Genomic DNA, 21,736 nt, shown 5'->3' with positions numbered 1-21,736 from the left:
TGCTCTAAGCACCCTAATGGCCTGTCTGGCTTATGATCAGCTGTCTCTGTAAACGAAGCAGGGAGATGGGCCCCTTCAGCTCATACATTTCACACCGATTAAACAGCTTCTCCCATCGCACTTGTGCATCTGGAAACTTCTCCCTGGGTTAGCAAAGACGAACTGTGCTGGTGCTGGGCCGCATGGTGTCCCAGCGCACTTGGGCTGGATGGTTGGCTACATACAGGGTGTGCTTCGTTACTGCCTCCAGTCCCACTCTGACCCCCTCCCCCTGCTCCTCATACTAGTTTATCCAAAAACTGGAGCGCTACCCTGTCATCACTGATGCTTTTCAGTACTGTTTCCTTTAATAAATGCGTCTGTATTTAATGAGAAGCGCACGAAGCCCGTTTTCCAGGCTCAGCTGCTGCCGCTGGATGGATGACACTAGGTGGGGGTAGTGACACTTGTTTTGTGACCAGCTGGGGGAGGGAGGGTGAAATAAACAGAGCCATGGTTGACTCTAAAGCCGAAGCATAAATTAAATGATGGTGAAATACAAATGGTCTAAACTCTTCTTAATTAGCCTGGCTGTTGTCTTAATCTGTGGCCCCTGAAGGGTCTTGGGTCAGTTACCCTGTAGCAGAACCCACCAGTGCTTCCTTGGCTCTTTTCCCAAATGCAGTCATTCTCCGGGGCAGGTGCCCTCCTACCACTGCCCAGTAAAGAGAGAACAGTGTGGTCTCATTACGACTTCATCTCTTTCGCAAATGTATTACCATGCGCTGCATAATTCGTATCGATGGCACTTAGCATCTGAGCACCTCTCACGCTAACGTGCCTGGGAGGTAGGGCCATGGGATTATCCCCATTTCACAGGTGGGGGAGCTGAGGCTCAGAGAGTCAGTTGCACAAGGTCTCTCAGGAAATCTGTGGTGGTGCAAGGAACTCGACCCAAGTGTTCAAAGATCATAGACTAGTGCTCTAACCACTGGACTATCCTTCCTCTCTAGTAGTATGCTACACCAGCCTTCCATGCACTTTATATATGGCTAATGCTGTATCCCAACCCAAAGCTCGCTGGAGTCTCTTCATTGCTGCTAGATCAGATGCTATTTAATGGCACTTGGCACTTTCAAATGCCTATATCGTTTATTTCTCTAGCTGTGGGTTTCCTTACTGACTTGGTCATCTGCAATGGCCTCTTACTGCAGATTCAACAAGGTTTTGCTCTCTGTGAAACTTAGGAAGCTACTGAATCCTGGCGCTTGGAGACAATCAAGGGCATTCCAGTGACAAAACCCATGAGACTTCCACGTGGCTTGTGGTGTTCCTGGACTCCATTCGGTGGCGTTTGCAGTCCCCGAACTCAAGTCTGCCTCGTGTGGTGATAAATGGAGCTGCTCTGCCAATCACGCTGGCTAGTGCCAACTGCCTTTTCCCTGCTGCTGCTATCTCCCCTTTCTCACATGAAGGCTTTAAATGCTGCCTGCTTTGACTGCCACTACAATAGCAGTCCCTCGTGCTTCTGCAGCAGCCTTCACTGGAACAGTCCTCTCCTACAGTGGAAGCTGTCCCCTGTAGTATTGGGACCAAGCAGGTGGCCAGTTTTTGTACTGCTCAGAGCCAGGCCTATGTCCTGTCTGCATTCCATGCTGGGGCAAGTTCACATGCAGGCTCTGTGTTTGCTTCTTGGCCAAAGGCCCTCTTATGGGATTTTAAACATGTGCCCGCATGCGGTAACAGACTGAGCAGCAGGAGCAGAGCTGCCCCTTTACGCAGGCCTAGTCGACGCTAAGAAAGTTTTGCCCATGTAGCTATACCGACCAATTCTCCCAGTGTCCTCACTGCTTTTACTGGCAACAAATGCTTTTGCCAGTATAGCTTACGCCAGGTCTCCAGACAACATATCCTGGCAAAAGGACTCCTCCATCCACGGTAGGGCTTTGGCTGGTCTAGAAGGTTCACAAAAGCAACACCCCTACCCGACAGTATGATAATGGTGACATTTTCTCGCATAGAACTGGGCGCAGTTCCCCTGCGAAGGACAGAGGGTGGGTTAACTCCAGACAGTGAGCAGGGTCCAGTGGGAGGGGCTGCAGCCATGGAGCAGGAGTGGGGTGGATGGAAATCGTGTCCTTCCTGCTTTAAACTCAAACTGCCCCAATGGTGAGAATACAGCAGACAGGCCTGGCCCTGGTGTGGGAGAGCCAGGTATGCTGGGAGTCCCATGTACAGCCTGCTGTATTTGTGGTGTGCTGACAGCAGCCAGGTCCTATTAGAGCGCTCTGATCTGTCCTTCCTTACGAGAGACGTTCCCGAAAGATAGGACTGCATTTCCTCCATCCTGCACAAAACCACTCTCCCTTCCCTTCTGCTGTAACTTCCTAAGATGCTTATTGGGAAAGGATTGGTTTAAAAATTTGTTCTGAATGAAATCAAGCTCCAGGCAGGCGAAACTGACCTTGCTTTTCTTGCAAGGGGAGGCTAGGAAGGTGAGACAGGCTGGATATCTTTGGAAAGCAGATAGGGCTTCTGAAGATCAATGGAAAGGAAAGGCGGCACGATTCTCTTGTCAGTGACCACCTCCCAGGCTACTTCAGAGGCCCAGACAGAAGGGAAGGCAGCAGACTCGAGAGTGAAGGACTGTCATCCTGCAGTATCCCTGCAGCAATCATCTTTCAGATTGGGGCTGGGGGGGGGGGGTTACCTCTGTCCCTTTCGCACTCAATCTTTGCATCAAATGTTCCTTTGTGCATCAGGCTGGATACTTCCAGCCTTCCCATAGCTTTTAGACTTAGCTAAAACAGCCAGGGAAAGATGCTTTGTGGCCCACTGGCTTTTTGATGTAACTTCTCAAGTGTGCAAACCAAATTCTGCGCCCTTCCCTTTGTCTACCACTGTTACAGGCTGTTGAATTGTGTTCCAGGAAAAAACACGCCCATCAGAACCCAATTAGAAAACACAACAAATAAATCCTTTATTTGCTGATGAACAAAAGAACTGACAAACAGCACAGGGTGTTCCCAGGGGCTTTCAGATTTCCAATGAACTAGGATGGCATGAGCTAGGAGCTCAGGTCTATACGCAGCACTCACTGGTCCATGCGGTGAGTGAGGGAGAGTGGGCTGATATACCCTCTAGTTCTTAAGGAATAAACTAAATGGTGGTGCCACTTTTTTGGATTTTGGAAAACTTTTTATGTGAGTATCAGATCAATCTGATAGGAATGACTTTTCATCTGTGATTCTCTGGAGCCATTATAGCCGTGCTTTGGATTTCACTAGATAAGGACCACAAATATCTTAAAGGATCTGCTGAAAAAGCTACCCCTTAATGACCATTTGTGAGTGGATGGAAATGTATATCCAGTGGTGTAGCCTCCTTGCTGGGCCCCTTAGAGAGCATTCAGTCCCATGTTATATTTTGCTCTCCCTTAGGCCTTGAGCGTGCTGTGGTTTGGGGACAGTATCTCCTATATTGGATTGGAAGTTGGTGCCCTAGTCTGTTGGAGCAGGGGTAGCCATCACTGAGCCTACATTATTATGGGATTTCTCACACTTCCGTTGGTTGTCAACCTATACCAGCAGGAGGGCGAGGGAGGAAGGGGGAGACTTGCTGGAGCCTAGCGTAGCTGAATGTCTCTCACATATGTACAGAACACTCAAGCACGGATTCCACTGAATGCGTCACAGCAGAACATGGCAGCGAACAACTAGCGTGAGAAGGCGCAGACGGCTCTTCCCACCAGAGACCACCAGAGGTGTCTGCCTCATCTTATTGGCCTTGGAGCATTTGACAAAGAACAAAACCAGGGAATCGATGAACTGATCCATGCGGTGCTGCTTCTCAGGCAATGTTTTTCCCCCCTCTCTAACTGCATAACATGCTCTCAGAGCTTTATTACCCCCACTGCTGCTCTTAAGCCAGGAGCTAAAGGGGAGGCCTCGGGCTAGCCAGAACTGACGTACCCCTGTCCTGGGGAGGTCAAACTCAACCGCCGTAGCCTTACGGAGCCTGCCCGTTGAGCTCTGGCCTGGAGAAGAGGCAGGGGAGCTTACTGTGGTTCTGCTGCCTTTCGCTCTGGGTCTGTAAGCTCGATGGCGGGGTCAGCACTAGGACCAGTTGAGAGGCAAGTGGGCTGGGCCTGGAGCTACTAGTTAAAAGGCAGCCAGCTGGAATACCAGGCAGGCACAAAAGTCTGCAGCGAGTGTGGCTGCTGTTCGTAAGCCGTCTCCCTGTACGCGGGGGCCCGCCCGAACAGCGCCTGAGAAGCGTGGAGGCTGGGGGAAGGCACCATCTCAGCAGCCGCTGTTTCTGCGCATGAAGGCGTGGCCGCAGACGGGGTACTGCATCTCGACGAACGCCAGCGAGCCCACGGTGACCGCGCAGGGGCCCTGCACCTTGAAGCCGCACTTCCGGTAGAAGGGGACGAGGAAGTCCTCGCACATGAGCACGGCCCGCCGCACGCAGGGCAGGCCGCGGAGGTACTGCAGGTAGCGCCACATCAGGATGGAGCCCTTGCCCTGCTGGCGGAAGGTGCGGTGCACGGCCAGCGCGTGGATGTGCACGGTGGTGCCACCGGGCCTGTGCAGAGTCAGCGCCTCCTGCCGGGGGAGGGGAGACAAGAAAGCATGTCAGCTGGCGGTTCGCTCCCGGCCGCAGGGCCCTCTAATTCTGTATCCAGAGCATTCGTTTGACCAGGCTGCCGATGCAATGGGCCAGATCCTCGGCTGGTGTGAATGAGCAGGGGAGTAGGCAGATGCACACCAGCTGCGGCTCCCACCTGATCTATTGGAGGTGTTGTCCAAGTACAAAGTGCTTTGCAGACAGTACCCAAAGGCTCATGATACCCCTGCACCCTGAATAGGTGAAGTCATCCCCATTTCAGAGGGGGAAACTGAGGCACAGAACAGTTAAGACCTGATTGGGGAGGTGTTGAGCTCCTAGTCCCCACTTCCCTAGTCTCCAAATGACTGTAATTGGAGCTGTGGATGCTGAGCCCTTCCTGAAAATCAGGTCCTACCTGACTTGCCCAGGGTGCCAGAGAGGCAGTGACGGAGCCAGGCACACACCCCAGGAGTCCAGCCTCCTAGTTTCCTGCTCTAACTGATTACAGGGCGCTCCTTCCCCTGCAAAGGCTTACAGGGCCCTTTTCAGTTTTAATTACTTATCATTGCAAAGTTTTTTTTTAATATTAAACACGTGTTAATACCAAAGCAATAAGTCAGTTTTTACTTATTTTTATCCTGTAGCAATTAATACTGCAAGAGATCTCTCTCCAGGAGTGAACTCGCTCTAGGTTGCTTGTAGAAATGGATTAGTTTGTAAAGTGCTTTGCAGAAGAGAGAGGCTGAATCAGCAGGAAGTATATTTGTCCCTAGGAGAACAGCCCTGTTTGTATTGCAGTTAATCATTTGATGGAAGTAACAGTGTGTTGAGTTTTGGGCTTTCAATAGAAGCCACACTGTGAATGTGAATGACAGGTGCCGATGGGGAATTTTTTACCTCTCCGTTTCTAGTCCGTAAGGTGGCACTTAACCAAAGCCCTGTTGCCCCAAGAGTTGTGGATGTCTCTGAAATGGAAAAGCCCTTTTGGCAGATAGGGCTGAACCGTGGCTGCAAAGCTGGAGGGGACTAAAGAATGGAGCCTCCCCTGCCCCTTTGAAATAAATATAAAATGGGTATCTTACAAACTGAACTAATTAGGTGCCTGGAGCAGCCCCCACTCTCCTTCCCTGCACTTGGGGGCTCAGCTCAGCACCCGGGTCACATGCTCCCTTGGAGTAATCTCCAATAACTACAGTGATGCCTATGCACGTTGGACTCCACCCTCTTGTCTCAAAGCTCCGTCGTCGTTCTCTCCGTCCCGAGCATGGAAAGGAAACGGAGACAAGATGCAGTAACAGGAGCTGGTTCTTACCTGGCTGAGTTTTTCCTGGTCCCAAAGGGACCCTATAATGAAAGCCACCAGCCGGCCTTCTTCAAACCAGCCAAGTGACAGCTCAGGGCACAGGTTCAGAAAGTGGCGGATCTCATCCAGGTGAAGGGGGCAGTCGCCCGAAACAGAAATAAATGCTAGAGAAGAATAAAAACAAGGCAATGTCAAGAGGGAACAGCCTCTCGGAGCTACACTGCACCCTAGGCTGGGAGAACCTCAGGCTAATTGATGATGGGCTGGGAATTGGAGCTTAACAAACATGAGGGGTTTGAACCAGGTACTCGCAGACTCTGGGGAAGTTTGAATCCAGATCTGAACTTTGTGGCTCAAGTCAATTTCTCCTTCCAGGAGGAGAAGCCAGAAAGGACTGGGATTCCCCTTCTCACCCATACATGTTCTGTAAGTTACTGCCTTTTAGGAGTTGGGCAGTTCGCACATGAGGAAGCAAAGCCCTCGGCTCTCCCGAGCAGGAGAGCTGTTCTAGGAACCTGTGCCTGCTCTGTTCTCTGATCAGGACATCTCTGATCCTGGCCACTACTTTAAGGCTCACTTGTTCGCTGTGCTCTCCCTGTGGGTTTTCTGGGTCATTCTTACAGCATTTAGCGCTCCATTTAAAACCAGTCACAGATATTTATATAGTTTCAAAGTTCCTGCTAACTGATTTGGAAAACACTGGTCTTGAAATTTTATGATTCTCTCTCCAGCTTGGGAAATGATCAATAAAAGGGAAAGTTGGTTAGCAGTAAAAGTAGTTTGGGTGGGATCTACAAAGGGACTTAGACGTTGCAACACTGAACCTCCCAGCACCTAACTTTTAGGCGCCTCGAAAAATCACAGGCACACCCAGCAATCCACACAGTCGAGTTAGGCACCGAGATTCCCGAGATAATGAACAGGGAGAGACAGGCTCCCTAGGCTGGGATTCACAAAGCCAGCATGCTCCGAGCGGAGCTGCCTAAGGTAGTCAACGGGTGATTCTGATGAGAGGAGTGTGCGCTAAGCCCCTCTCCTCTCAGACACAGGTGCTCTGCAGCCCCGAGGTAGGTGCCTATCTCTGCTGGCGATCCCTGAACAGCAACAGGGCACCTGCCTTGCCCCATACCAAACAGCTGAAGATCTCCCACCTCTCGGAGCGCTCTAACCACTGCGCTACAGAATCATTCTCTCTCTCTCTGGCCCAAGACTGAGAGAATGATTCTGCAGTCCAGTTATACAGTGGGCAGCACCATCATCTCCTCCAGCTGGATTTTGAATGGGACCAGATCTGGGAGGCAACCTCTGAGCATGCCTGCCGGATTGGGCGCCGAATGCCTGTCTTCCCCTGGTTCATTAATTGCTCTAGGGCTTAGGTGGGACATGCCTGGAGGAAGGCAGCAGTGCACATGCTTAGAGGCAAAGACACAGGTGCCTAGGGAACTTTTGCTCTGAAAACATAGGCCCTGAGTGAATTTAGGGAATTTTGTGCCTCACAGTGGAGCCAAAACTGGGATTTAGGTGCCTAAGTCTTAAGTTTAGGCACTTCAGTATCTGGATCTGAGCCTTTGTGTTTAGGGTTTGAGAACATGGGAAGTGTATATTGCCTTCTGGTAAGAACTGTGGTAGTTGTCTCCCTCTGCTCTGGGCTCCTCCCAGCTTTGATTTCCAGCCTGATTTTCCATTGCCCTGTATCTCGTGCAGTCATTTACACCTGTGCACAAGAGATCAGAATGGAAGTATTTATATCCACTTTGCTCTCCCTTTGCGCAGGTGTAAATGACATGATGGAGAATCTGATCTTGTTGTCACTAGTGGAAATCCCTCCCTTTTTTACAGCAGATGGCAAGTTCTATTGGTGGAACATTACAGGCTTATGCTAGGATGTCTCTTGCCATTGGCCATTGCTGACTGTTGCACGGAAATTACTCCCCTTTCTCTAGCAGGTTTGCTGGCATTTCCTTCAAAATTTATCACAAGAGGGAACAAAGGGCCAGACTCAGCCCAGACCCGAGTGGTGATGCGGCTCATGGTTTGCAGGTCTTGCAGACCCAGAGAAATCTCATGAGAAGAACTAGGCTAGCTACAAATGCTCTTGGCTCCAATGAGCACTTGATCTGTAACTCTCGGGTTTGAAGACTGAAAAAATGATTCTGACTAATCTGTTTGAATCCCAGCTGGCTTCAGTGTTCAGTGTCTGAAGCACACAGCAAGGAGGGAACACCCCACCTGGAGGAAAAGGGTTATTTGTTCCCAGTGGAATCTGGCCCTACTGACCCTGCTATGGTGAAAAGCCCTTCCTAGGGCAGGATAAGAGGGCCAAGTGCTTTCTAATTTACCCCAAGGTGTATGCTGCATTCCTGGCTGCAGGGAGCCTCTCTGGAGAGTAGTGCTGGTATGTGAATAAATGTGACTTCAGCATGGCTCTGTGGAGTCTAGGCATTTTGCTATTGACTCCAATGGGACCAGGAACAGGCCCTTAAATGGGTTCCACCCTATAACACCAGGCTTCCAGCACACTTAAAGCTGCCTCCACCTCTGATTCTCCCTATCCTTGTAGGAAGAGTGGGGAGTGCTGGCTGGCTTTATCGGGGGAAGGTGAGTTTTCAAATACCCTCACAAAACAGATTGACTGGGGCTTGTAACAGATCTGACCCTGAAGACGCTGGGTGAGAGGTAAATGGGTCACTCATTCTCTTTCCATTTGTCTCTCCATTGCTACTTGGTTAGCTCTGTAAAGCACTTTGGGCCCCAGCTTCCAAGACAGATGCCATAACGACTCTCAGCTGTTCCTGCCTGGGGTGCTCAGCCCTGGTCCCCTGCAAAAAGAGGGACATTTCCACTTGCACGCCAGCGCCGGGTACATTTCTGAATTAAGGGCTGGGGCAGTACTGTGGTTTCTTTGATCGAGCAGGACTGAGGCAGATGGCTAGTGGGGAAGGAGGGCTCTTACCTTCTCTCTCAATCTCAAACACGCTGATTGCATCCTCGGGAGTGAGGCACCGGAACTCGCTGGCGGGAAGTGTGTGGCGGCGTTTGCGTCCGGGCGAGCTCCGCGGAGGCCTCAGGTGAATGGGCTTCAGGAAAGGCAAGGCGCTGATCACGGACATCCTCCTCCTTTATTGCTGGCGTCCTCCGTAAACTTCTCCTCCGTTTGGCCACCGGTGTCGTCAGCGAGTCGCTATTTCAGTAAATCTTCTCCAGCAGGATCAGCCAACCGGCCAAAAATACCTGCCAAGCACATACTGGATTAGGCAACCTCTCTCCCTTGCTATATATGCATGCCGTGCCCTGCAGGAGCCTGCACAACCACCCAGCCTCTCAGTGCAAACGCGCTCAGGTTCTCAGAGGTAATTGCCACCCCAATGTGGCTCTGGCATGGGACAGGTCACACAAACCAACCCCACCTGCCAGGCAGCTGAAGCGGAGGAACAAAAGCCAGCCACCTGGCGGCTGAGGCTCTGAGCACTAATGACAGAGCGGAGGGACGAGAAATGGCTTTTAGAGCCTGGGGCCCAGCCAGCAGGGTTAAGTGGTGAGACGGGCGGTGTTAATGTGCTGACATGAGTGGGGGGGGGGGCGAGGGGAGGGAAGGTGGCTCTAAGGTCACCAAAAAGCTGGATCTGGTGACTCAACAAAGCGCTTTTAGGGCCTGATCCTGTCTGGCGCTGAGTCTCTCCTGCTGGGTGTTGAGCACCCGCAACTCACTCTGGTTTGCGTTGGAGTTCAACACCTCGCAGGAGACCCTGAGCAGCTTGCAGGATCGGGCCCTTAATGCTGTCAAGCCAATCTTCTGCTTTCTGGGAAGCTCTTATGGTAATCGTGTAATTAACGAGCTGGGCGGGGGGAGGCTCAGAGCCCAGTGCTTTTTCCCCTTTTGAGAAGAGGAGGAAGTTGGGGTCAAGGCGTGGGGGAGTGGCCTGCAGACCGAATGAACTGTGGAGGCACTTTGGGAGAGAACTTGAGGGTTTGAAGAGGGTGTCGCTGAAAGAAGGAACCTCCTTCAGCCCATCAGAAAAGCCCCTTAGCAGGACAGAGCTCCTGCAAGCAGCTTTCTCAGCCTCAGCAGCTACTGGCAGAAAAATTGCCTAGCTGGAGTGTCCATGCCTGGATAAGAGCCACCCCCAAGCAACTGCCTCTTCTGGAAGTGTAGGGCTGGCATTGCCTTCTTTCCTCTCGGGCACATGCATTCTGATCTCTGCCCTCTCCTGGGCAGGGCTGCTGAGTGCCCTTTTGTGGGGCAGGTTTGCCCACCTGCTTCCAGACTGCCCCCAGCTGCCTGTGTGCTCCACTCTGGGTTAGTTAAGGTGGAGGAAATGCATTTCCTATGGTACAAATAAGCGGCAGATGGAGTGAGTATAAAGGCATGGGCAGAGAATACACTGGGAAGGGAACATTATGCACTGGTACAGGCTGTCTTCTGATTCCCCCAGCCTAGAGGTGACTGTGCAATGTGTCCAGCATCTGGCCTGTCCAGTGTCTGTGTTCACAGGCTCCCTGGGTAGATTCGTCAGGAGGACGCGGAGTCCACAAGTGACTCCATTAGTGAGGGCAGTTAGGGTGCTGGCATTAGGTCTGTGGCTCTCAGTTGCCAGAGAGAAATGGCTGATAGGAAGCATCAGCTGTTGCTCAGACTCTGGGAGAAATGCTGGAATTTATCTGCAGATGCTGTTTAGCACTGGCTGTAATGATGCAGCGGCGGCTACAGGGCCTGCCACTGGGATGCACTGCAGGTTAACAACAAAAGAAAAATCTCCAGCCAATGGTTCCTGTGGCTTCCTGGACTCTCTCTCTCTCCAAGCTCCTCAGAGGTTGCTGAGCTTTACAAATCTGTTTATCTACACAGATTTCTTTCTCTAGAGATTGCTGAGGTTCTCTAGTGTATACACAGTAGACAATCTGGGCCAAATTCAGGGATAAGCCTAAGCTGTTGTGATGTACATCTATTTCTAGCCCCTTCAGCAGATAAATTACACCATCGTAGACTCTGCTATGCTTTCTCTGGCTGTCTCTATGCTCGGAAAAAACAGTGGTTTACAACCAGAGAGCTAACACACACTAGCTAAGATGTTGCAACACCCTAATGTAGGGAGGACAAGTTGTAGTATTTTGATGTAGCTGGTTGAGGTGAACCTTAGACACATCTTTACTCCTCATCTTTGTTTCCCTGGCTGAGAGTCTAATTTAGATGCCAAGGGGTGGAAAGAGAGGAGTGCAGCAGGAAATACATCTCACTGGAAGGTATATGTGGAGGTAGGGGAGGCCATCTAGATATCCTAGATATCGGGCCTGGACTGGTAAATTCCTAGGATGGCTTTACAAGGCAGCTTCAGTGAGAGCAAATGCTACGTGTGTGAGTGAGCTATGCAAGGAATAGCAGAGCAGTGAGTGCCCAGCTGGTGGGATATTAGAAAAGCACAGCACCCCTGGCCATAGCACCCCAGAAACTGCCATCAGTGTGCTGCTCCACTCAGAGAGGGGAGATTTTGAAAATATGTTTAAGTGATTTCTGTTTCCTTCCGGAGATAAGGCCCTAAACTCAGTCCCTCCAAACTCTGAGGAAGTTGGGAGCTGGCTGCAGAGACAGATCTGAACTTTGCCACTGGCCCCCAACCCTTTTTATGGGCTTGTAGTGTCTCTCCTAGAGGAGACAGGCTTGACTGTGGTGGATACAAAGGGAATTATTTGTTGAGGCTGCTGAACTCAGACCTTGTGATTATCTCTAGCTCCCAAGTGACTAAACACAGCCAATTCTGCCTGACTTATCAGGCAGGGTCTACTCTATATGGCCCAACCAAATCCCTAGCTTGGAATAGCCCCAAACTTGGGGCCGGGGGGGGGGGGGGGAGAGAGATCAAACCAAATCAGTAAACTTATTTGTCAGATGGTACACTAGACACAAGTGTGCAGAAAGTTTGCGCAAATATCTGATAAATCACTTCTCCCGCAGGCAGAGATCATAGGTAACATTTCCCGAGAGCTGACCCTGTGTAATGCACTTTTATGCATTCTGAATCATTTGCCAGCTGAATATTATAATGGATTGCTACAACCCCAGTGATAAATATGAGACCAGGACACGAACTATTATTATTCAACAGGTGCTGGCCTCCCCTTTCAGTTATAAGCTGGCAACAAGCTAATAGGATTTGCAGAAATAACAAAACAAACAAAAGCGCTGCCAGCAGCCACAGTGCATCAGAACTAGGACTGCACGGTATTAGCCCAGCGCTGCTATTTTCTCTAGTTATGGTGAATTGCTATATTTGCTATGCGGGGCCTGAGGGGTCTGTGGTGGTTTTATGCAATCCCTCCACAAATGTGCCAGCGTCTGAGCTCTGGAAGCAAACTCTGACGACGTGACATTCGTGCGTGTGCAGTGAGCGTGCTTTGCAGAGCGAAAGGGGAACTGGAGGAAAGAGATTAGGACATTAACTCTTAGATCCCAGAGGTCTTTTTAGACATGACAGGAGATTGCTGGGTGGAAGCCTGCAGTGATACCCCTACCACTCTGACTGCTGTGGACAAAGGGTGAAATCCAGGCTCTACAGAAATCAATGGCAAAACTCCCATTGACTTCAATGGGGCCAGAATTCCACCCTCTGAATTTAATGTAAGAGAACTGCAAAAATGTTCATGTGCCACTGTCCTTTTTCTAATAGAACAATTTAACCCTGGACTCAGGCAATGTCTCTTCTCCAAGCACCTCATATCTTTTAACTGTGCTCGTTTAAGCCAGGTGCCATTAGGTTTTATTTTAAAAATTCTTTAAAAACTCATTTTATTCCAATATTCACCTGATTCGCATTTTATTTATTATTGTCCTGATTAGCTATATCGGTGAGAGTTATTTTCTGTGAATAACTGCAGCTAGTTATTTAATGCCTCTGTTGTGCATGTCTTTAGGAGTTATTTCTATTCATTAAGATCTGAGTGTAATAAGGACTGTGAGCCTCTTTGTGCTAATTTAATTCACTCCAAAGATAATTTTACAAATGGATATTTCATGTTCCTTTGATGGATGGATCATAGACTAAGGGTGAAATATAGCAATGGCCAAACTACTAGGAGAGTAGTAATGTCTATGGTTTTAATAGTAGTTGTAAGATTTACTATTGAATCTTATGGAGTCAATCGTACTGCTGATTGGATTAACCATTTATGGTGATTAATGGTCCACTCAGATATACCCCAGAGGATGCAATAAGAGTTCCTTTAGACTGAAATATACACACCAATGGCTTCATCCTGTGAGGTGCTGAGCTCCTGTAGCAGGTTCTCAGCGCAACCCCAGATCAAGCCCTAGAAAAATATTTAAGTAAATATATAAGGCTAGATTCTCATCCCCTTACTCACAGTGAGTAACACCTTATTCCGTGAGCAGTCCCGTTGACATCAATGGGATTTTTTGAAGAACAGGGAACTATTTAACGTGAGTAAGGGTTTCAAAATATGGCCCAACAAATCATTAATATTGTATTGGGCCAATTTTGCAGCAGTCATAGGGACTATGGATGTGGGAATTCACTCCCTGATAATCTCTCTCAATATCTGTGTCATGCTAAATTAATTTGTCAATTATTGGTTTGCTCATGCAAGGAACCACTCCATCAGAAATCTTTCCAGCTGTTCTTTGCCCAATACAGTAGAACCTCAGAGTTACGAACCCTTAGGGAATGAATGTTGTTCGTAACTCTGAAATGTTCGTAACGCCGAAAAAAAGTTCAGGTTGTTCTTTCAAAAGTTTACAACTGAACATTGACTTAATACAGCTTTGAAACTTTACTATGCGGAGAAAAATGTTGATTTTTAACCATCTTAATTTAAATGGAACAAGAACAGAAGCAGTTTTCTTACTTTGTCAAATCTTTTTTTAACTTTCCCTTTATTTTTTAGTAGTTTGTTTAACACAGTACTGTGTTTGTGGTTTTTAGGGGGTTATTTTGGTCTCTGTGGCTGCCTGATTGTGTACTTCCGGTTCCAAACAAGGTGTGTGGCTGACCAGTCAGTTGGTAACTCTGGTGTACATAACTCTGAGGTTCTACTGTACCATATAAAGACATTATGCCATATAAAGACAGTATCACTAATGTTAGGATGTCTGAGCTGGAGACCTTTATACACAAGGGGTAGGATTTTTCAAAACCACCTAAGGGATTTGGACACTCAATTTTCAATAGAAATTAATGGGAATTCGGCATCTAAATCTGCCAGGCAGCTTTGGAAAGCCCACCCAAGATCACTATCGGGGACCATTTAGGGCAAAAGTCAGTGATACTGAGGAAAGGCTGCCCTTTTTTTGTTTTCCTTTTCATTCTCTGGTTTGAAATACATTTCAAAACAAAAAATGTCAAGTTAATTAGTGTAAATGGCTTTTGATAATTTCAAAATGTTTTGACCATTTTTAATTTAAAAAGTGAACATTTCCATTTTTTTTAAGGACTTCCAGTTTGCTAACATTTTCACGAGTTTGATTTCTTTCTTAAAATTCAGGCTGGGAAAATTTGTCAATCTCAAATTTTCATGGGATGGGGACACCATTTTCCACCCAGTTCTATCATTATCCCATTTCAACCTTGGGGAAACTGAGGCACGCAGCAGTGAAATGACTTGCCCAAGAACGAACATGTAAATGTTATATCTCTCCCTTACATTCATGTGCTGAAGGAATTTCAATGTTCATATAGTTCATGGAGATGCATGTGCTCATGTGTAAATAGACCAGTATGCTCATAATACACATTGACAGGCAACTCAAACCAAGGTTTTCTTTATTGTGTACATCTATTTGGATTGGGATTTGAATGCTCGGACCTTTTAGAAACCTTGAGGGTTTGTTTGCATCACAAACCACAATTTTAGATCTGAAAATTCTTCTTGCAGTAAAGCCCTGTCTATTCCCAGATCTAAAATGTGGGGTTTTCACTGCAGAGACTCATCACTCTCTCCGATTTTAAAAGTATGTGGGGGGGGGGGTAAGGGGGGAAGAGGGCGCGGGGAGGAGGAATATGGTGGGATCCACATTCTAATCAATGCCTATGCAAGCAAATTTTAATTTAGCAAAGCTCCATGCTCTAGAAGGCAATGCACCAAGTGCAATGATATGGAGAGTAAAATGGCCTCTTTAAAGGCTGCTTTCCACTCTAGAAAATCAGTACCACACATATTACAGTAGAAATGCAGACAATTACCTGTATGCGTGTGTGGAATAAGATTTCTTGTAAGCACTCCAAAAGTTGTTCCTCTGGATGGCGTGGTCTGGTCTTGCAGTCTTCCTGCCAGAGGAGGAAACAGACAGCAGTGAATTTTGACTTGCCTACTGCTTTTATTCTGCTGTGACTTACGAAGCTTTTGCTTATATATTTGTTATTTATAGAACACGTGATGAAATTGTAAGTAGTTTATAAACCCTGATGAGTCACAGAGAAAGGTGAGAGGCTTTAAGTTGACATGCCAGCAAAAGCATCCTCTGAGGCTTTTCTTTCCTGGTGTGATTGTCTGCAGGGGGATAAAGCATTTTAGCTGATTGCTAGATACTCAGTGCTGCTTGCATGTCTCAGGTATCCAGGTAGATAGAGCCAATGACTAGATCCATAGCTAGAATATATGAAATAATACATCAATATGTAATACAATTAGGGTCTGATCTAGATTCATTTAAAGTCACTTTACATTTATTTAAACAGGCTTTGCACCCTGAAGTGAGCTCAATTCAGCCATGGTGAAAGCGGATGTAACTTTATTGCTTTTTGTGCAGCTGCACCCACTTGCATCACCAACTGGGGCTGCATTTAACCCAGTGTGTTTAAGAAAAGTAGTGTTCTCTGCAGAGCTTTTAGCCATCAGTCCATCACTGTGTTTTGGCTGTAGGCAAATAGAAGTGGAAAAGCTTATCAATCCCCAGCAAAACAAGAAATAGACTAGTGTGACTTACAAAATGAAACACAGGGAGTCTGAGATTACTCACTTACGTGAAAAGATAACACTATTGAAGCCATGGCAGTCATGCTGGCGTAAAACCAGCATGAGAGAGATCAGGAAAGTAGAACCGTGAACATGTTATCAGGCTTGGATTGTGAAAAGAGAAGCATCAGGAATTTACTAGCACTTAGGGGCAGGAGGGTTGTTTTCAGACTAAAACTACTTATTAGTCTGCAAGATGCTTTACAAAACACAGACACAAACGGCCAGATGTGGCTCTCAACACTGGTGTCAACCTGGAGTAACTCGAATGATGTCAATAGAGTTACAATGATGTAAAATTTGTGGAATCAGACTTAAGGTTTCTGCCCTAAGGAGCTTACAATTTAAGGAGCAAGGCTGCGGTGAGATTTATTGCATGGGTAAAGCCATCAGGATTTTGCCCTCCTAGAAGCAATACAAGATATAGAAAATATTCCAGACACAAGGTAGTATAAAGGAAGGTACCAGCAAGGAGATCAGCAACAACTTATGGGCCAGATCCTGATTGGAATTATTGATGTAAAAGTGAAGTGACTCCATTAAAGTCAATAGTGTAACACTAATGTAAAACAGGAGTAACAGAGAGCAGAACCTGGCTCCATATGTGCCTAAAGAAAAGCTGGAGGAGGTCAGGATGTGTTTAACTTCCAAGTCTCAATCAAAGTGACCCCCAGCATAAACAGTTTTTCTCCTTTTAGTATTTTTGATAGAATCCAAACAGAAATACAACCCAACCACTAGAAAACAAAACTTTCAGCAAATAGCACTAAAAATAACCAACCTACCCCCATTACAACCAAACAGAACAGGCCATGTTGGAATGTGGTTAAAGCTATCCTGCTTTCCATGGTATGGAGACAGTTTGTATTTTACCAGAGTATTTTGAACCAGTCCCTTTCTCCCTGTCGCTGTCTAGCAGCTGTGGAGGGGTCAAAAACTGTATTAGAATTGGAGCACTGGAAATGTACAGAGATTTACATATTTAGCAGCTCCACAGAATCTTCAAAGGGCCCAGAGCTGTCATTTTTTGCATCTGTCTGCAACCATCCTTTGTCCATTGGTCTAGCCACTTAGCCAGCTGGCAGTTTTGTTTATAATTTGGGGTTGCGGGGGAGAAAGAGAATTACGTCACTTTCATTTTCATCACTTTGGAATTAACTGACCTATAAATTCAGCCTCCAGTCTCCAAGGGGTCTCATCTGCCATAATGATCTATGCAACTTTCTTCCCTTTTCTGTTGTAATGCATTATGATTATGACACCCATGAGGATTTAAGCAGCTTTTAAGATGTGCAGTGTAACAGTAGCTTGCCGTAACAGGGCAGATCTGCCAGCGAGAGGGGTTCTGATGATGTAATATTTCTACCTTGCATTTCATTGGCCAGCGTGTTATTACTTTATAACCTGCGCAGATATAGAGAGTTTAGTTGGAATGAAGCAACTATTCAGCTTTCCTGCTTGTGTATTGAATTTAGCACCTAATAAAGCTGTGGGCTAAATTCTCTGCTGGTGTAAACTGATGCAGTAGCATTGCTGTCAATGATGTGCCAGTTTATGCCAGTGGAGAATTTGCTCTGATTGTTTTTCTAACTCTCCTCCAGACTTTTAATGACCATTTCTCCAAAACACAGCATGGGGCTGTATCACTTGATTGCTTGTGGCACCTTAGAGACTAACAAATTTATTTGAGCGTAAGCTTTTGTGAGCTACAGCTCACTTCATCGGGTGCATCCGATGAAGTGAGCTGTAGCTCACGAAAGCTTATGCTCAAATAAATTTGTTAGTCTCTAAAGTGCCACACGTTCTCCTTTTCACAGCTGCTACTCTGAAACTTGATTGCTTGTTACGGCAGTAAATTCACAGCAGCACACCATGTTTGGCGTGCATTCAATGCATTTAAAGATTTCCTAGGATTGCTGCTTAGTAGTTGAAGAGGCTGCCCTGTGCCTGTAAGCTTTTTTTCTTGGCAGCACAATTGAAGCAGTCAAACAAAGTATTTGCAGGAAAGTCAGAATTTCATTGGTCCGTATCTTTAGAGTCCAATTTGCTTAGTTGGATTCCACTTTCCAGAAGTTGCTTTCCTGCAGGCAAAAAGGGGGAGGTATACACCCCATAAATCATTGTGCAGGGCACAGCTGAAGATCAGCCTAGGGAAGAGTCCAAATAGGGTTGTCGGTCCCTGTCTCCATTATTCTGGCTCAGCCTATGGGATGGGGTGGGGGGGCTCAGTTCTGGGTCTTACAACTAAATTTTCAAGATGTTTTTAAGTATTTCTTTTGGCTTGGAAATCCCTCCCTACCTCTTCCCTCTCTTTCAGTGGCCTGATTCACCATCTAATGCTCCAGGGTGAATTCCTAAGGAAGCCAACCCTAGTGGGGCAAGGGCAACTCAGTGACTGGGCTTTGCACCATTGTGCAGGAGACTCCTAGGTCTGAGTGGTAGTCCGTTGCTCTCTGCATAGGCAGAGACTGAGCTCTGTCCTGACCTAGGGCCAGTGAAAGGGTGGTATCGATGAACTAGAGAGAAGCCTATCCTGTCATCATTAACTGATCCAATGATGGTCATGATTCAGGGACAAGGGTCCAAAAATCAGGGGACAGTTTTGTCCATTTCTGCCTAAACTAAGCAAGGGAAGCAGCTTCACCACAAACCAATATCCAGTCCAGGTATCCTTCTTTGCAGGGCCCCAGTGAACTGGACTGAAAGCCTCTATTCTCTTCTCCCTAGACACTGACCGATTAGCCTCATTAGCTTTTCTCTCCCAGGCCAGAGTAGTTGAACTAGGTCATAGTGAACTCAAGGTCCAATCAAGGCTGTAGAGGAGCCCCTGGAGAGAAAGTAGAGAAGCGTTTCTAGCAGAGCTGGGCCATAAACCAAAACTCTGAATCTGAGCCCCCAGAACTTCAGGACAGTTTGGTTCTAAGTTGGAACTTTGGGACACGGACTTGGCTCTAATTATTACTGGGTCATCCTGCATCTTATACAAGCACAGCAGGTCACCTGCAGACAGTGCCTGGGCCCAGTGTCAATGCACTTACTACTCTGAGTGAGCTGGATGCTATAAGGAGGCAGATGAACTGGTACAGAGCACCACCTACTGGGGAAGCTAAATTCACCAGCAGGATTAAAACAAGTGAATATCCACAGTGACCCTATTTCCAGGGGTTTGTTTTATAAACTTTTCATCAGGCGTGCACGCGCGTGCACACAAAAGTGTGTGTTTAAATCTATCCCTGGCCATGCATGAAGTAATACCCAACTCGGGAGACTTGGCTTTTACCGGTTTCAGAGTAGCAGCTGTGTTAGTCTGTATCCACAAAAAGAACAGGAGTACTTGTGGCACCTTAGAGACTAACAAATTTATTAGAGCATAAGCTTTCGTGAGCTACAGCTCACTTCATCGGATGCATAGAATGGAACGTATAGTAAGAAGAGAGAGATATAGATATACAGAGAAGGTGGAAGTTGCCATACAAACTGTAGGAGGCTAATTTTACAGTGAATGTAGTCAGTGACTCAGGCTGGTAGGAGGTATCTGGCTGCGGGGGTGTCAGTCTGAGTCTTTGAAACAAGCAAAGCATGAGCAGTGAAGTAAACGCAGCCTAACCCTACATCCCTCAACCAAGGCTCTCCGGGCCTTCAACCCTGACCCCCTAGGGTCGCTCTAACAGTAAGAGGAGAAATCTGTTCCATTGTCCACTCCGTCTTGGAGCATTCTGCTGAGCCTGCCAACCTTGGTACTAATGGTTTTCATACATAACATAGTGTGCAGTTCTGCTCACCTCATAGTAGTTCTGTCCTCAGCTACAGATCTGAACCAGAGTCATAAGCGCCTGCTAAGCCAGTGCTTGTGAGTTGTGATGACTGTGAGCCCATCAGTGCAGGAGGCGTGGAGATGTTTATAATTTGCTTATATAGGCCAAAATCCTCCCCTCTCTTCCACTTTCACATCAGCTTTGCAGCAGGAGTTGGACAGAAAACACCACCAGGCAGTGCAGCATGAGCATGCCACAGAGTACAGGTCCATGTAGGTTCCTGGTGCAGTGGTCCTTGGGGATGGAGCCTGGGCTCTATGTAGCAGTAGAGTCTCCAGTTCATCCTCCTCCTACGGAGACTTCTCCAGCCATTAGGATGGAGTAGGGCTGCCGAGCAACTCTGTCCCCATTCTGCAACCTGGCACGGGACCCTTGTCATGTCCAGAATGTCACCATGGTGAGCCCAGCTACTCAGGCTGGCGCTGGGAAGACAATTTGGGCCATGGCCATGCATAGTGCTTTACAGGCATGGACCACACCAAAGTCCTTGTACCAAAGAGCTTCACGTTTGTATGTGGGCCTGTCTCTACTTCTATGAAGTCAATGAAAGTTGAACCACTTACTTCAATAGGAGCAAAATCAGACCCTAAACTACACCTGTGACCATCCATCCTTTAAAATGTGTCAAATACAGTGAACGGGTCCTGGCTGCGATGCTCTCTCAGAGGTGGCAATTTGAAGTTAAATGCCTGTCATCCTTACTGTAAGTGTGGATCCCTGTCCTCTGACATTTTCTTAAAATGAAGGCAGTGGAACATCCAGGCAGGCAGATAATGTGACCTGTTATCTCTGATCACTATTTATCCTACCACATTTTCCTGTATTGCTATAGGTGGCCATTGTAAATAGTTACAATGAGCTGCCAGTTTACACTGAATGGTCACAAGATGGCACAAGAGTGTTTCTTATGGTACGGATGATATCAATATAAGTTGCTCAGCAAGAGAAATAAGGAACAAAATCATTGCAAACATAAATTGGCTTTTCATTGCCTACTAATTATGCTCTTCATATAAGGCTACCCTGCCTTCAGAGTCCATTGTAAACTTCTTCTGTGAAATGCATACCTTGCTGTAACACAGAGAGAGAGGGAGAGAGAGAGAGACTGGTTCCCATGAACAGCCTTATAGAGGGAGGCCTGGGCTTTGTACACAGCCATTAATTTGACCTGCGGAACCAACACACACAGTAATACTGTACTAAGTCTGGGTCAGATTCTCTACTGGTGCAAACTGGAGCAGATCCACTGAAGTCAGTTTACACCAGCAATATGCCAATTTACACCAACAGGAATCTGATCCACTCTTCCTAAGGGTAAATAAACCTCGCATTTACTTAACTCTGTGTAACTATCTGCATTTCTAATGCACTCGTCAGCGTAGTATCCAGGCTCCAGAAATATGAAGCCTGTCTTGATTTTACGTTACCTTCGTGCAGAGGCCAAGGATGGTGATAGCTTATATTCAAGGATCCAACAGCACTTTACAAACATTAGTCAACCACACCTTGATACCACCCCCATTGCATTAGGTAAGTATTTTAATAGACATGGGCGTGTTGAGCCACAACGAGGTTCTGGCCACATTTTCTAAAATGGCTACTGATTTCAAGGTGTCTCCATGTTTTAATGCCTACCTTTACATGCTTCGTTTTCAGAAATGCTGAGTGATCACAGCTCCAGCTGAGGTACATGGGCGCTGCAGGTCCTCAGCTGTTCTGAAAATTGGGCCTGAAGGAAATGTCTTAATGTGGACACCTACAAAAGTAACACGCCTAAAATCAGTGGCCATTTTTTTACCACATTGGTCTGACTTACCCAAGATTCTCTAGTAAATCATTGGCCGAGATAGGAATTGAGCCCAGGAGTCCTAATGCCTGACCTATTAGTGGAACATCCTTCTTGCACTGTTCTAGGACCAAGGAGGCCATTCAGCTGCATGGCATCTTTGAAGCAGCTCAAACATTGGACTATAGAATCACAAAGCAAAGGGGAGCTGCTCTTTACTGCCATGAGAAGTTCAATTCCAAATAAGAGCACCTCAGAGGCACACTTAAAAATACAGTG

The 21,736-nt window shown here is 47.1% G+C and overlaps 1 protein-coding gene across 2 annotated transcripts; it reads right to left on the bottom strand.

The window, feature by feature from the left end:
- Positions 1 to 2,970: 2,970 nt before the first annotated feature.
- Positions 2,971 to 21,405, bottom strand: AANAT (aralkylamine N-acetyltransferase). 2 transcript variants are annotated; one of them, XM_074970959.1, is made up of 5 exons: positions 21,307 to 21,405; positions 15,085 to 15,168; positions 8,847 to 9,124; positions 5,903 to 6,057; positions 2,971 to 4,586 (listed from the first exon to the last, which is right to left on the bottom strand). In XM_074970959.1, exons 3-5 carry the CDS (start codon positions 9,001 to 9,003, stop codon positions 4,281 to 4,283), a joined length of 618 nt encoding a protein of 205 aa, XP_074827060.1. In that variant the 5' UTR covers positions 9,004 to 9,124; positions 15,085 to 15,168; positions 21,307 to 21,405; the 3' UTR covers positions 2,971 to 4,280. The 2 variants fall into 2 exon arrangements, with proteins under 2 accessions (XP_074827060.1, XP_074827059.1); XM_074970958.1 differs by lacking the exon at positions 21,307 to 21,405 and having other exon boundaries at positions 15,085 to 15,220.
- Positions 21,406 to 21,736: the final 331 nt, after the last annotated feature.

The sequence above is a fragment of the Natator depressus genome, chromosome 14 (genome assembly GCF_965152275.1).
Source record: "Natator depressus isolate rNatDep1 chromosome 14, rNatDep2.hap1, whole genome shotgun sequence".
Classification (NCBI taxonomy): Eukaryota; Metazoa; Chordata; order Testudines; family Cheloniidae; genus Natator; species Natator depressus.
This window is presented reverse-complemented; position numbering and strand designations above follow the sequence as displayed.